General features: G+C 42.1%; 1 protein-coding gene across 4 annotated transcripts in view; it reads right to left on the bottom strand.

Moving 5' to 3' along the window:
* NPTN (neuroplastin) overlaps window positions 1–13728 on the bottom strand; it is a 70434-nt gene that overhangs the window by 25564 nt on the left and 31142 nt on the right. For 3 of the 4 annotated variants that reach the window (XM_059180436.1, XM_059180438.1, XM_059180437.1), the window contains exons 2-4: window positions 9584–9931; window positions 4382–4553; window positions 713–807 (exon numbers count right to left, since the gene is read on the bottom strand). In XM_059180436.1, the coding sequence (XP_059036419.1) occupies window positions 713–807; window positions 4382–4553; window positions 9584–9931 (615 nt within the window). The remainder of the gene's footprint in view (window positions 1–712; window positions 808–4381; window positions 4554–9583; window positions 9932–13728) is intronic. The other variant, XM_059180439.1, reaches the window with a different exon arrangement.

The following is a 13728-nucleotide window of genomic DNA, read 5'->3' as shown; positions in this document are numbered from 1 at the left end:
TAGCTCTGCCACAAACCACTCCAGAGCTCATGGCTGCACTCTTCTGGGTCTCAGCTGCTTCTTTGAAATAACATACGAAAGCTGGATTCACAATGTTAGGGTAGCTCCAATCTTGTAAAATTCACTTGTCCCTTCTCTTAGAGTTCCTTTCCTTTCTCGAACTTTCAGCTACATGTTCAAGACACAGCTGTTGAAGTTGCCACACATCCAGTTCCTATTAAAATTCCAATGAATTACCCACAAATAGTTTATGTTCACCATGCACATCTTATTTTTCCAAATCCTCCTGGCCTGTTGGAGAGACCTATGTAATAATATTTGTAAGGTACTTCGTTCTAAGGGATTTACATAGATTGAACCATAACGAAGCTGCCAACATTCATTTTTACCACACAGAAACAGCAATCTCCTATGCCTCTAACTACCGTATCAGCTTATTCATTCCTCCTTACAATCCCCATGAGGTAGGTTTTACAAACGAGGACACAGGAGCACACAGAAGTTAATAACTTGCCAGTCATATACATAGCTAAGAGATGATAGATCTTGGAGTTAAACCTGGGCACCTGAGCTCTGAGCTTGTGGTCCTACCATAATGTTATACTGCCTCCCATAATGGGAACAAGAACAGCTTGAAGACTGGAAGTCCAGACCAAGTAGTGTCTCAGAAAGAGAGCGAGAGGCTCACACTGCAGCCTCTGTTGGGTTGTACCTTTCACTTCAATGGTGGCATTTGCTTTAGGAGCACTGACAAAGTGATATACACAGTGGTATTCGCCTGAATCCTCAGCTCTCGGCTTATTGATCCTGCAGAGATGAGAAAAAAAAAAATCAAGTGAGGAAGCTGGGAACAAATATACAACAAAATACACAACAAAAGAATCAAAAGGGCAACCAGGGCCCCTGCTCTCCAAACTGTGTCCCTGAATGCAACTCACCTCCTCCTAACTAAAAGCAAAACCTCCCTCCATGTATTACAAAACATTAATGCTTCACTCCTTCCTGGGTGCCTGGAATACAAATATAGAATGATATATGCTCTCTAACCTTAAACAAGCAATCAAAATAAGAGGGCTGTACAAAACAGACTCTATTTAGATACAGAGGATGGAGCCATCAATAAAAACTTCTTGCTCACCTGGTGGTTCTAGTCAAATAAGTAAGAGCAGGAAAAAAAGCAAATCTTCTTCTGTGCTTCCCTAAAGACCCTGTTGTGGGCTTGTTCTTCCCACACTGTATTTCAGTAGCATGCCTTTCAATAAGTCTACTCACTAACAGGACCCAGGGGACATTAGGGAGAAAAAAAAATCTCTGACAGAGCACCAGCCACAAAGATGCAACTAAACTTTTAAGACTTTTAAGTACAGGGATGCCTTGATGGCTCAGTTGGTGGGGTGTCTGCCTTTGGCTCAGGTCACGATCCCAGGATCCTGGGATGCAGCTGGGCATCGGGCTCCTTGCTCAGTGAGGAGTCTGCTTCCCCCTCTGCCTGCCGCTCCCCGCATTTGTGTGCATGCTCACTCTCTCTGACAAATAATAAAATCTTTAAAAAAAGAAAGAAAGAAAGAAAGAAAGAAAGAAAGAAAAGAAAAGACTTTTAAGCACAGCTAGAACTCTAAGGACCGGCACAAATCTGCTCCCTACCATCATCTCAGCCACTTTTTAGCCATGCCGGGCTCCTTCCACTTTTTCAACGTGCCCCACTTGTTCCTTCCTCAAAACCTCGACGTGAGATATTCCTTTAGAGAATGCTCTTCCCATTACCCTAACCTAAGTCTTTCTGCATCAGTCTTGGCTCACATCACTTCCTCCTATTCTCAATCTAAGTGACATCCCTCTCCCTGACATGCTCATTATACACTCAGATTCTTCATAAGCATTCATCATATGTGATTATATACTTATTATATATGTATCATAAATATATAATATATTACATATTTTTATATTTTATAAATATATATTATATAAATATGTAATATATATTATATATTTATGTGATTGCTTGATGAATGTCCCATTTCCCAAAAGACCAAGGGCTATGTGGACAGGCACTGTTTATTCGGTGTACAATTCTATACGCTGCATATGATCTGACCCGGAATACAGCAGAGGGAAGGAATAAAGGAGTAAATGACTGAATGAATATAAACAGAGAGTAAACAGCTATGCAGAGATCCTGATCAAGTACATCATAGTGACAAGAAGGACTGTAGGAAGTGTGTACGGCTAGAACAGCACTCCTCTGAATTCCACAGGGTGATCCTAAACAAGCTTTCTTGCCCCTAACAACCAGCTTCACACCAGCTCAGTACACTATAGCCTGGACACACACCCCAAAACATATGCAGACAGGCTAGTGCGTAATTACCAAAGAGAGAGAAATCGACATCAGAGGATAGCCATTATATAGCTTCTCCTCTCTTGACTCAGTGGTTGAAACATGACACTTGTGATGGTCAAATCTCTACCGCACTAGTTAACGTCTGAGATAAACCCCTAACCTTGACCACTGACTAGCCTAATATAAGTATCCATCTTACTGTTCATCCCAAAAAAGAAACGGGGTTAACAGAATATGGAGGAGGAGAGACACAGCCTCTCCCTAGGACTGTCTCAGCATACCCACTGCAGCATAATATTCTAAGAGGAACAGCCAAGAGTCTTCTAAATTTGATACAAGTAGCTCTTCTTAAATCAATATGCTCCCAATAGGGAAAACAGACAAGTCAGCTGCTTTTAACAAATGTTCCAGAGTTTCAAGGGGGAAAGGCAGCTGTACCCTTAGGGCTCAGACTAACTTCAGTCTTGAAAAGACTTAGAAAGAGGACTCCCAAGCTTGAGCCCATGCCTAGGGCTCAAAATCGCCTACATAACATTCCCTTCAACTAGCTATTGGGAAGCAACTGAAGCAAATGGAAAACATCCCCTCAAGTGAGCAGGTGCAGGGTCTAAGACCAGCTCCATAGCTGACTTAATAGGTGGTTCAAGGGGACTCATAGCTGTTACTTCACAAAATGTGGGAGAACACTGAAAAACTCTGATAACGCAGAACACCCTGAAGAGCTGCAAATAAGCTGACCAGAAAAAAGGAAGAAAGAAGGAAGAAGAGGAGGCAGAGGCTGTTATTTTATAAAGTCAAGCTCAAATTTATAAAGTGACAGTTCAGAGCCCTATAGGTGACATAGTACAAGACCTAGGAGAAACACAACTGGATGTCTGGTACCTTCAAAGAGTTATTATAAAAATACAAACTTGTAAAACTAACAAACTGATCAAGAATATATGCCTTTCATTCCACCCAATAGTTCTATGTGATTAACCTTTTCTGAACTATGAGAATATAGCTGAGGCTGTATTTCCAACTTAATATCAGAAGAAACTACAGTAGAGACAGATTAACTTGCCACTAAAAATGGTATGTTAAAATGGCGGGGGGGAGACCTAGGTTCTATAAAAGTCAGAAGAGCCCAAACCTAGCCTTGCTTCTGAAATTTACTAGCTGTAATACTTGGCCTTGAAAACAGTGAAGAGTCATTACTCCTTGAATTTCAGTTTCTTTACTTGAAAAAAGGAGGAGGATCCTTAATGTGAGTCAATAAAATAAGAAGTATGAAAAGATCTCAATCTTGCAAAATACTGCAGAATGTCCTCGCTACTCCTGGGCACGCAGGTTTTCCTGGTTTCATTCCACTGCACTCTTTCTTTGCACTGCATCAAGCTGACAAACAGGATTAGCTGATCCTTTTCCAGATTAGTTTTCAACCATAAACTATTCTGAAAGGTGAGGTGCCATGTGCTCTAGCTATTCCAAAAAAGCACCAAATCTTTGCGTGCCAGGGTAGCTTCAGCCAGCAAATATATCCCTTTCATCAAATGATATTTCCTGGTTACTGGAATTACCTTATTCCAGATCATTAAAGAGCCCTGTATCTACTGGTCTTGATCAGGTTCTGGTCCTATTTAACTACTCCTAAAAGGTAACTCACTAGGAAATCTACTCAGTGGAAAAATCACTTAGGGTGCTCTTGCTTTAAGAGTCCTAAAGTAGATTTCAATCTAATTCCTCAAACCACAGGATTAAGTCAAGAGATCTGCATTCTAATTGTGACTTTCCTACTGACTAGCACCTTCCTCTGAGGCAAAGCGCTCCCTACGCTGTTTCTCTATTATCACAGTGAGGGGAACATCTATGACTCTCAAACCTAGCTATTCATCAGAATCCTCTGGAAATCTTTAATAGATCCCTGGGTCTCACCCCAGATATACTGGGTTAGACTCTTACATGTCTCCCACATAACATAACTGTGCATTATGCATGTCCATAGTAAGTTCAGCAGTGCTCCCTCCCATCTTCCAAGGAGCTGCTAGTCCCTCTCACCTGTATTCCATGTTGCTGGCATTCTTGCGAGTGGCAGTCAGTTCAACCCCATTTTTTGTCCAGTAGCTGTATGTAAGGGTGTGAGAGTTGGAGGTGAGGTTACACTGCAGGGTGACGGGGAGAACAGGGCTGTCTCGAAGAATGACCTCTTCACTGGTGACAATCCTTGGCTCTGTAATAAGAGTGCACAGTGATAGGGCGCCATAGCCTTCCATTCTCTGTAGCCCTGACCTGAGAATCAGATGGGGTAGGATGGGGAGACTAGAAGAAGAGGGAGGGCAGACAGGACCACATGAGGAGTTTCACTTTACCACTTTGGAGGAAGTCAAAAAAGGAAAAACAATGATTATAAGCAAATGACCACTAGCGCAGACAACAGCCTGAAGACCAGTTGGCCTAGACGTGAAAAGAATGGGAGTATTATGGATACTTGTACTGGGAATAATCCACTTACACTTTTAACACCACCGTTTTATGATTTAAGAACCGCCAACCAATTCAGCTTCAATTAGAAAACCAGGCTCCACCTTGCAGTTCTGAAGACAAAGGCAGTATCATTTATGTAACTAATAAACTCCCTATGGAGTTACTAGGCCTTGGAACAGTAAAAGCTATAATTAGATAATACATGTATGGCTTTTCCCACATTAAATTCTTATAAACCTATGGCAAACCAGCCATGGTCATTAATTATGCAGAAAAAGACAGTGTCAATCCTAACAGCAAATTTCCTGCCAGAAGTCTGTTGCATTTTTCCAAATTTTTGCCAAGGGAAAATTCTTAAGGAACCATCATATTTCTTCTCTCCAGCCCATATTTATTCCCAAAATAAAACTTTTTCAGAATTGCTAAGTAAAACACATTCCACTGTGCAGATAATGTAACTAGAATGCGATATGTGTTGGTATCATGGCTTCCTAGCATTTTAGAACTAAAATGCCCTTAGAGTTCACTGAATCCCCACTCTTTAAGAGCCAGAAATGGAAAATGACTTGTGCAAGGCCATAATTATTATTAGTAGCAATGCTGGGCCTAGAACACACATCTGACTGAATTCTCTATCTCTGTTTCCTCCCCCACTTCCAAACCCCAACCCACCCCAAACACACTTTCCGCCCTATGGCAAGTTATATACTTCCATCTCCTGGGCTGATAACCTGGGGTCATTATTCTAAAACCTACTTGAATCAAATATTAGAACACACTGAGCAAAAACACACTATCATTCCTGGAAGGTTCATCCTTAAACCCTTTGAATTCCACCATTATATTAAAGTTAAGATGTTTGTCGTCTTTTTGTTATTGTTACTTCTCTCTAACATTTTCCCAAGCTTAGCTGTTATTCTACTTTTGGTCGGACATTTTCGGGTCAAGTCTAAACTTTTCCCAACCACAATTCAAGGTATTTCCTCTCTTACTCTTTTTCCAATTGTTTTTCAGAAATTCTTAACTAACTTCCCATCTCCCTGTACCTGGCAACTCTGTAGCAGCAATCTGACACCATACAATATAGTTCTGACTCAACTCTTGAGGACAGAGGTCTCTCCCTCCACTGGAGCTAAGCTTTGTTCCTGTGCAGGAAGGTGGACAGAATGGTGAAGTCATGGGACACTTGAAAAATAGAATGCCCAAGGACCTCCTAATCAATGCAACATTTCTGACTATAGAGCTCATATCAAAGGAAACTGACAAATAAAGCAAATCCTCAAGTCTGTTAATTAAATGGGTTCTCACTATTTTCCAACTCTGGCAAAGGGATAGTGGTTATCTTCCATTCAGCACTGGTCCTTACTGGTAACATCAAACAGGGTCTCTATGTACAGATAATGGAGGCATAGCAGCCACTAAGACAGAAGCAGATGCATGTAAACACGTTAGAGCAGTGGTGTCCCAAGGTTTCCAAAACACACTGGACAGAAGCCAAATCTCTGGGCCTTAAGTCGAGTGGAACGGCTGCGAACCCTGCAATGGAAGGCGCACACACACCATCAGCAGAAAGCACCACAATTCCAAGAAAAATCAAAACCAAGCAAAAACAAAAGAGAGAACCAGTACTCCACAGAAATTAAAAATATAAAGGCAACATTAAAACCCAAACATACTTATAGGTTTTTACTAAATTTTTATTATCCAATTTTCTTTTCTGACCCATACGGGATTCTCCTTCTGGTTCTTCTCAGACTGCACTGAGAAAGGGTAAACTCGGAGGATGAGGCCAAGAGCTTCTAGATGTTTCAACACAAGGAGGCCAAAGTAAGTGCTACTCTTACCTTTGATGATGCAAATGCCCACTGCAGCTCAGGGAGATCAAGAAGGTGATGAGAGCAACCTGCAGACTTTCTGCCAAGAATTCTTGGAAGGCAAAGGAAAGCACTTTTCCCATTATGTGTTAAAGATCCAGGAGAGAGTCAGCTGGGAGCAAGTGGATAATTTAAATAGGTTTACACAGGATTCTGCATCATAGGAGGGCTGTGGAGTAGGGTAGCCTCCCTCTGATAACTGCGGCATATGGAAACCAGTACTAAACCAAGCTCCTTGGCCAGGGTGCCACATCTGCATTCAGCACCAGGATGAAGGTGACGCTTTTCTTCCTGTGGCTTAGCATTGCACATGAAAGTCCAGGAGAGAAGTACATTTAGGAGAAGCCCAAAAACATTTACCTGCCACTGACTCCTATTTAGAAGCAGTGGGTGGGAGACCCTTACCCTCACCATCACTCGTGTATAAAACAACATACTATGGCTAGGGAGATTCCCTAAAAACTGGGCATATTTCTCTGCCTGCCTTACCTTACTCAAGGAGCTTTGGGGGAAGTACTGTCAAGAAGTCATCGTTAGGGGCGCCTGGATGGCTCAGTCGATTAGTGTCTGCCTTCAGCTCAGGTCATGATCTCAGGGTCCTGGGATCGAGCCCCACCTTGGGCTCCCTGCTCAGCAGGGAGTCTGCTTCTCCCTCTCTCTCCAACTTGCCTCCCCACTTGTGGGCCCCCCACCCCCCCACCCTGGTCTGTCTCAAAATTTTTTAAATGTTATCCTTAGAAGACTTCAACCTCCTCCTGGAGGCAGATGTCTGTCCCTGGGATGTTAAAACCACAAAACAATCCAATTAGAGTGAATTCAGGGTGTTTTTTAGAGGTAGCAGCAGCAGCTTGACTCTCTAAAAGTTAATGAGGGTTAACTAATTGATGGGGAAGTCTGGGATGAGAGTGAACTGGCCAGGGTTTGGTTTAACCACCTGAGACACTTCTAAGTTAGGAAGTTTATTTCCAAGTAAACTGGGGAAATGTTATGTATTCTCAGGATTGGTAGGTAAGTACCCCCAAAGACTCCTCTTCTTCTGGCCCCAAGGCATGACCGTTGAACTCTGAGTCTATTTGAGTCAAGCTCCTGGAAGTACAAGTACCATATGCCCAGCCCAGTCCATGCCTACAAACTTCTGTAGATCTTTGTGGCCATTTGGGTATTTCTGCTTTTATAAGGAAAGGAGCAGGGGGGCAGGAGAAGGAAGCGTGCAAGGGAAAAACTGTTAAATAAAAGGAAAATTGCTGGGTTAATATTCCCCATTTTCACATAGACAGGTTTTCTTTTCCCCTTTCCAGAAGCAGGTTCTCTGATTGAACAGTGCCAGCTGCAGCAGCCTCTCCTCTCTCCTCTTCATAAGCATCTTCTAAGATACTATATAAAACAAACAACTAACCTGCTGGCTTCCATAAAGTATATAGATTCAGGGCCCATGTCCTATTATTTCCTGTGTTATTACTAAATTCCTCATAAATGTGTTTTTACTATTTTTACTTACTCCTTCTAAATCAATCAGCTCCTTAAGCCAGTACTGGCTTTAAGTCTGAGTTCTTGAAGAGAAGGCGAAACCCAAAGGATCTTTCCATTAAGTAAAGTATGCTCCCTCAGTTATAATCAGGTCAGATGTGGGGCTAGAACTAACTATTCCCAGCCAGGAGCACTAGCTCACTGGAGATTTCTCCCCCTCTCTTCTTCCCACTGTACAAGTAGCAAGACACTTTTCCAAAAGAGAGGTGGCCACAAGAGCTCCTGTGTCTAATGTCTTACTTGTACCTGCTATAACAGAGGAAGAGAAGAAATCTGAGCCAGCCACTTAGCTCCCCCTCCTCACTTAGTTGCAATTTAGTTTCTCCTTTTTTCAAAACACAAGAGAAGGCCAGTGTGAATGGCTTCCAAACTAGTTCTGGGGTTGCCAATCTCTGGGATAGGAGCACCATGCCAACAGTCAGTCATCAGAGTCAAACTATCTGTGAACAGGAAGCAGATGCAAATCTGACTTTGAAACAAGCAAGATGGGGTTTAAAAAAAAATACTTTGCAGTTTAGTGTCACCTGGTGCCTACCAGCAAGACATATGGAAAAAATATCAGGCTGCTGCTTTTAAGAGAGCAGGAGACTGGATGGGCAGGACCAGTAAGGAGTGTACTGCTGTAGTGGAGGGCTGTTATCAGAGAAGCACATGCCACTGTTTTAGAAAAGAAAAAGAGCTGGAACTATGGAAATATCCAAGCTTACATGCCACCCAACAACCAAAACACACCACCACACCGCACCCATGGCGACATTCCCATCACAGAACAGGATGACACCAAGTCACAGTGAGGGAAGAAGCTGGGCAGACACAAACTTAAAACCATAGAGGTGAAGGCAGCTACTCAGAGAGCTTCAAACAGATGAACAGAAAAAATAAAAAGTAGTTAGATTGGGGAGAGAAACAAAAATAAAAAGGCACCAGAGAACAAATCAGCAAAAGGATAGCAGGAAACCTACTACAAAATTAAAGGGGAGGGAAAGAAACAATTCAACACTACCCTGGTTTAACTGCCTGGTTTTGTGAGTTTAAGTGGTTCTGGAGCCCCCCAGTTCTCCCTCCCCACCTCTTCCCATTGCAGATGATTTTGGACAGGCACGGATTTCCCCAAGTTCTTTGTTCCTGAGGAGAAAGACACAGAGAAGGGATGGGGGATGAGGTAGGTAGAGAGAATGGCAAAGGGGAAAAAAAAAAAAATGTTGCCACAGATGTTTTCATACACTACAACCAGAAGGGTCATGGGTTTGAAAAAACGAAGACAAGGGGTGGGGTGAGCGATCATACTGGGGAAGAGGGAAGGGAAGCAGAAGGGAAGGGTCATCGGGCCACCTCTAATGACTACAGTACTACTACTGTAGGGTGCTGGACTCACTCTGAAGGACGCTTATGGTGGCCTGGGCTCGAATCCATGTTATGGAGGGGTTTTGCCTCAAGTCATTCCTCTTGGGGTCGTTGCTGGCCCTGCACTCGTAAGTCCCAGAGTCCTCCAAGGTGAGCCGGGTTATTCTCAGCACACTTACGCCGTTTGACCCGTAGGCGGTGTTTACGGTGACACGGCGCTTCCGAGCACCGTCCCACAGCTGTCTGAAAGACTCTGCCCGGTTGACTTCTGCGTACCACCACTGGATCTCTGGCGTGGGGCTCCCGACCACGTCACAGTACAGCTCAAAGGCGTCCCCAGTGAGCTTAGTTTCTGACATGGGCGACTTGACAAACCCAGCTAGAGGGAGGGGGAGCAGGAATGCAGTGACAGGCCAATCAGAAAAAAAAAAAGAATCAACAGGTGTTAATAGTAATTTAAAGAAAAGAAAAGAAAAAAGCAAATGAGTTGCAAAGAACAAAAAGGATTCATTTTTAAACTATAAAGAGACAGTAAATAGCATTTCATACAAGCTTTTAGAAGAAGAACCACCCTGGGAAGCTTATGAAGCAAAGGCAGGCTAATTACAAGCTGGGGCGGCCCAGGTGCTAGCCAGGCAGAAGCAAGCCCACTGGAAAGCGTTTTAGCAATGGGCCCATTTGGTAGGAATGAGAAAGCCTCAGGTCTCAGGGAAGAGTCTTTTTCCTTAGAGCACAAACCATTACCTTTCCAAATTCAGGCAAGTGATGAAAGATAATCACAAGCAGCAGTAGTTCAATATGCCAAGTCAGGATCTCTCTTTTGGATGGGGGAACACTTTGTTAGAGATGGAATGTCTTTAGTGGGCCTCAACAAGAAATACCAACTGACCTAATGACACCTTCTCCTGGGAATCAAAGTCCAAATTTCAACTGAAAAGGTAGCATATTTCTCTCTTGTGCAGGACTCCATGCTGAGTTCAGGATGGCCTTCCCCCCACATCCTATTCTTCCCTGGGTCTCTGGCAAACAAAGGGCCCAGCTAGCTGTGACTAGGTAACCTCTACCTGAACGCAGACCTTCAGGCCCAGGAAAACAAGACAGTCTGTACTTCAGAGTGCGAATTACTAAGGATGTCAGCTCAGCAGTGGAACCAACAGTAACAGCAATCCACCTAATTGCCAATAGAGGGACTATGTCTTCCACAATTCCTGAAGTTCATACAACTGGAGAACTCTCTTGAAAAGTCAGTCTTAAAAATAACCATGGTACTTGACAGGCTCTGTCTACATAGTTTACTTGCCTAGCTCCCAGAGGCCAGCTCATAAAGAATAAGAAATATGTAATGATGAATTAAATTCTGTGGTGAAGGCTAGGCCTCAACAACATTGCCAGGCATTATTCAGGAATTAAAGTTTATGTAACCTTTAGCATACACTCCCATAAGACAAAGTGGCAATGGCAGAAAAGAGAGTAGAAAATCCAGACTTAATTGAAGAACTTGGGAGTAGGGTCCATAATAAACTAAATCACAGTGCAAGCATACTCTCTCTCACCCATTTATTCCACCTAAGGTTCATCAGCATCTCTACCAATTCAGGCAGTATCCCAAGGTACAAGTTTCCCTGGGGACCTAGCTGGCCTCTCTGTAGTGAGGAGAGTGGGGCCAGGATCTATCAACATCAGATTAAAAATATTCCAAAGGAAATGTATAAATTAAATGGAACAGTTTTCCTACAGTCCAGAAGCCAAGGATGTAAAGGAGCTGGCTGAAAATGGAGGTTACTCAGTGGAAAATTTTCTGTTTATATCCACAGAAGTAATTGCCTTTGGAAATAAATTCCATCCCACAGACCTATGAACTCTAAGAGAGGTATTATACTTACTTAAGTAGACGCCAAAACCTCCAAATTCATACTAATCTTTCAACTCATAAAACACTGAGTATCTGGGGAGGATAGGAATATTATAATTAACAACCTTAGATTAAAGTTTTGCCTTGAAAATGCTATTCTAAACTACTTCTTCAGATCGGGTCAGTTCCTTGTAAGGAACCATCTATCAGAGACCCCAAGAAGGCAACAAGATGTCACTCTCAGATGCAGGGGAAGTTCCAGAATTTTAGAAAGGAGACACCAATCCCCAGCAATGAAAAGGCGATCTCAATACCAAGTAAAGTGGTACTAAAGGAACCATGTCTTAATTTCACAAACTGCCACCCACCCACTCATTAAAGTCAAAGCCAACTAACACAGAAGGACAGGTAAAGGAAGCTGGTCATTCATTTTACCACTGGCTTAATCATCATGGAAAACTGGTTATCAATAAATCCCTAGGAAGCAGTAAAGAGTAGTACTCTGTTTTAATCACACTCTCAACCATTAAGTGTAAATTACAAGTGCTCTTATTCTCACATTTTCTGTGAGCTGGGGGAGTTTATGTCTTCTCAAACACAGTGATTATGCACAGACTGTCCTTGACTTATGGGGTTACATCCTGATAAAGCCACTGTATGTTGAAATTTTCTAAAGTCAAAAATGCATTTAATACACCTAACCTACAGAAGATCACAGCTTAGTCTATACTACCTTAACTGTGCTCAGAACACTTACACAACACAGGCCTACAGTTGGGCAAATCATGTAACAAAACATCTACACTTTGTAAGTGTTGAATATCTCATAATTTATTGAATGCTGCATGGAGAATGAAAAACAGAATGGCTGTATGAGTCCAGAATGGTTTTAAGTGTATCAATTGTTTACCCTCGTGACAACATGGCTGACTGGGAGCTGCAGTTCACCGCTGCTGTCCACCACCATGAGGGAGGCAGGGACTGCAGACTGCTAGCCTGGGAAAAGATCAAAATTCAAAATATGGTGTATATTGAATAGGTATCACTTTTGCACCATCAAAAAGTTGAAAAGTTTTAAGTTGAACCACAGTGAGTCAGAGACCATCTACTTGATCATGCTCTAGAAATCTGTTGGTGGGCTTGTACTTTTCCCCCTTCTGAAACGCAGGGTGACATTTAAGCCTCTTCATCAATCTACTGATTATGCTAATATAAAAGGAATGCCTGCAAGTATGTCCAGAACCCCCAAAACCCATCCAATTCCAGTATAATCTCTAATCCCAACACTACACAATTCAAAGGTAGCTGAGAAACAGCCTGACCACAATTCCCACTGCACAGAACCAAGCAAGTCACCCAACCTGACACTGCCACCCCTGGGCAAGACTCACTACTAAGGAGGAAGGAATGCTAATCTGATTGAGTTTAATTTTCTACCTGCATATAGGAAAATGGGACTAAGTAAAAAAAATACTTTCTGAATTAGTAAACTATATGATGTATATTTAAACAAACTTATATGAAAACAAGATTTAAAATCCCTTAAAACACTAACAACAGACGTCTATCCATGTACTCTTTGAAAGCTGTTATTATTTATTATTAGCCATGTGCACCAACAGGTAACATTTTCTAAGTACAAGTTATGTGTTAGACAATGTGATAAGCACTTTATATTACCTCATTTAATCCTCACAACAGTCCTATAAGATAGGTGCCAACATAACACCCTTAAAGATGGAAACTAAGGCCCTAAAAAGTTAAGTAATTTGCCCACAGTCACAAGCTAACAGTGAAATCCAGAGTGTCCAAAGCCAAAGCATGGTCTCCTGATACTTCCCACAAGTGTGGTCAATATCCCTTACTAAAATAGAAAAAGGTTTTTGTAGTTATTTAAAAGTTAAAGATATTTTTTGTCACCACTTAAATGTAATTAATAATTAATTTTACATAATTTACATAATTACAATAATTGCAGACTACAAAAAGCAAGGACCTGTCCATTGGAACGTGCAGCACAGTGTGATCACTAACTGCTTAAAATTATAATTCTAGTAAAGAATGGAGACAGAGAAGCACAGGATCAGAGTTCCCCAAGCAAGTGTGGGAGTGGGGTACAGAGGGGGAAAGTGAGAAAAAAAAAGAAAAGATGGTTCAGAAGCAAGACCGCCCCCTAGTTCGGATGATTTCATCACCTGCTCTTGAGAAGGCTGGCTGCATAGAAGGGAAGAGTTTAAAGACATTAGATGCATTTCTCTGATACTGTGGTCAGTGGGAAAATTAATAAAGGGAAGTACCTAAAGTTTTTATAAGAACTGAAAGTT

Source organism: Mustela lutreola, chromosome 7 (assembly GCF_030435805.1).
Source record: "Mustela lutreola isolate mMusLut2 chromosome 7, mMusLut2.pri, whole genome shotgun sequence".
Taxonomy (NCBI): Eukaryota; Metazoa; Chordata; class Mammalia; order Carnivora; family Mustelidae; genus Mustela; species Mustela lutreola.
This window is presented reverse-complemented; position numbering and strand designations above follow the sequence as displayed.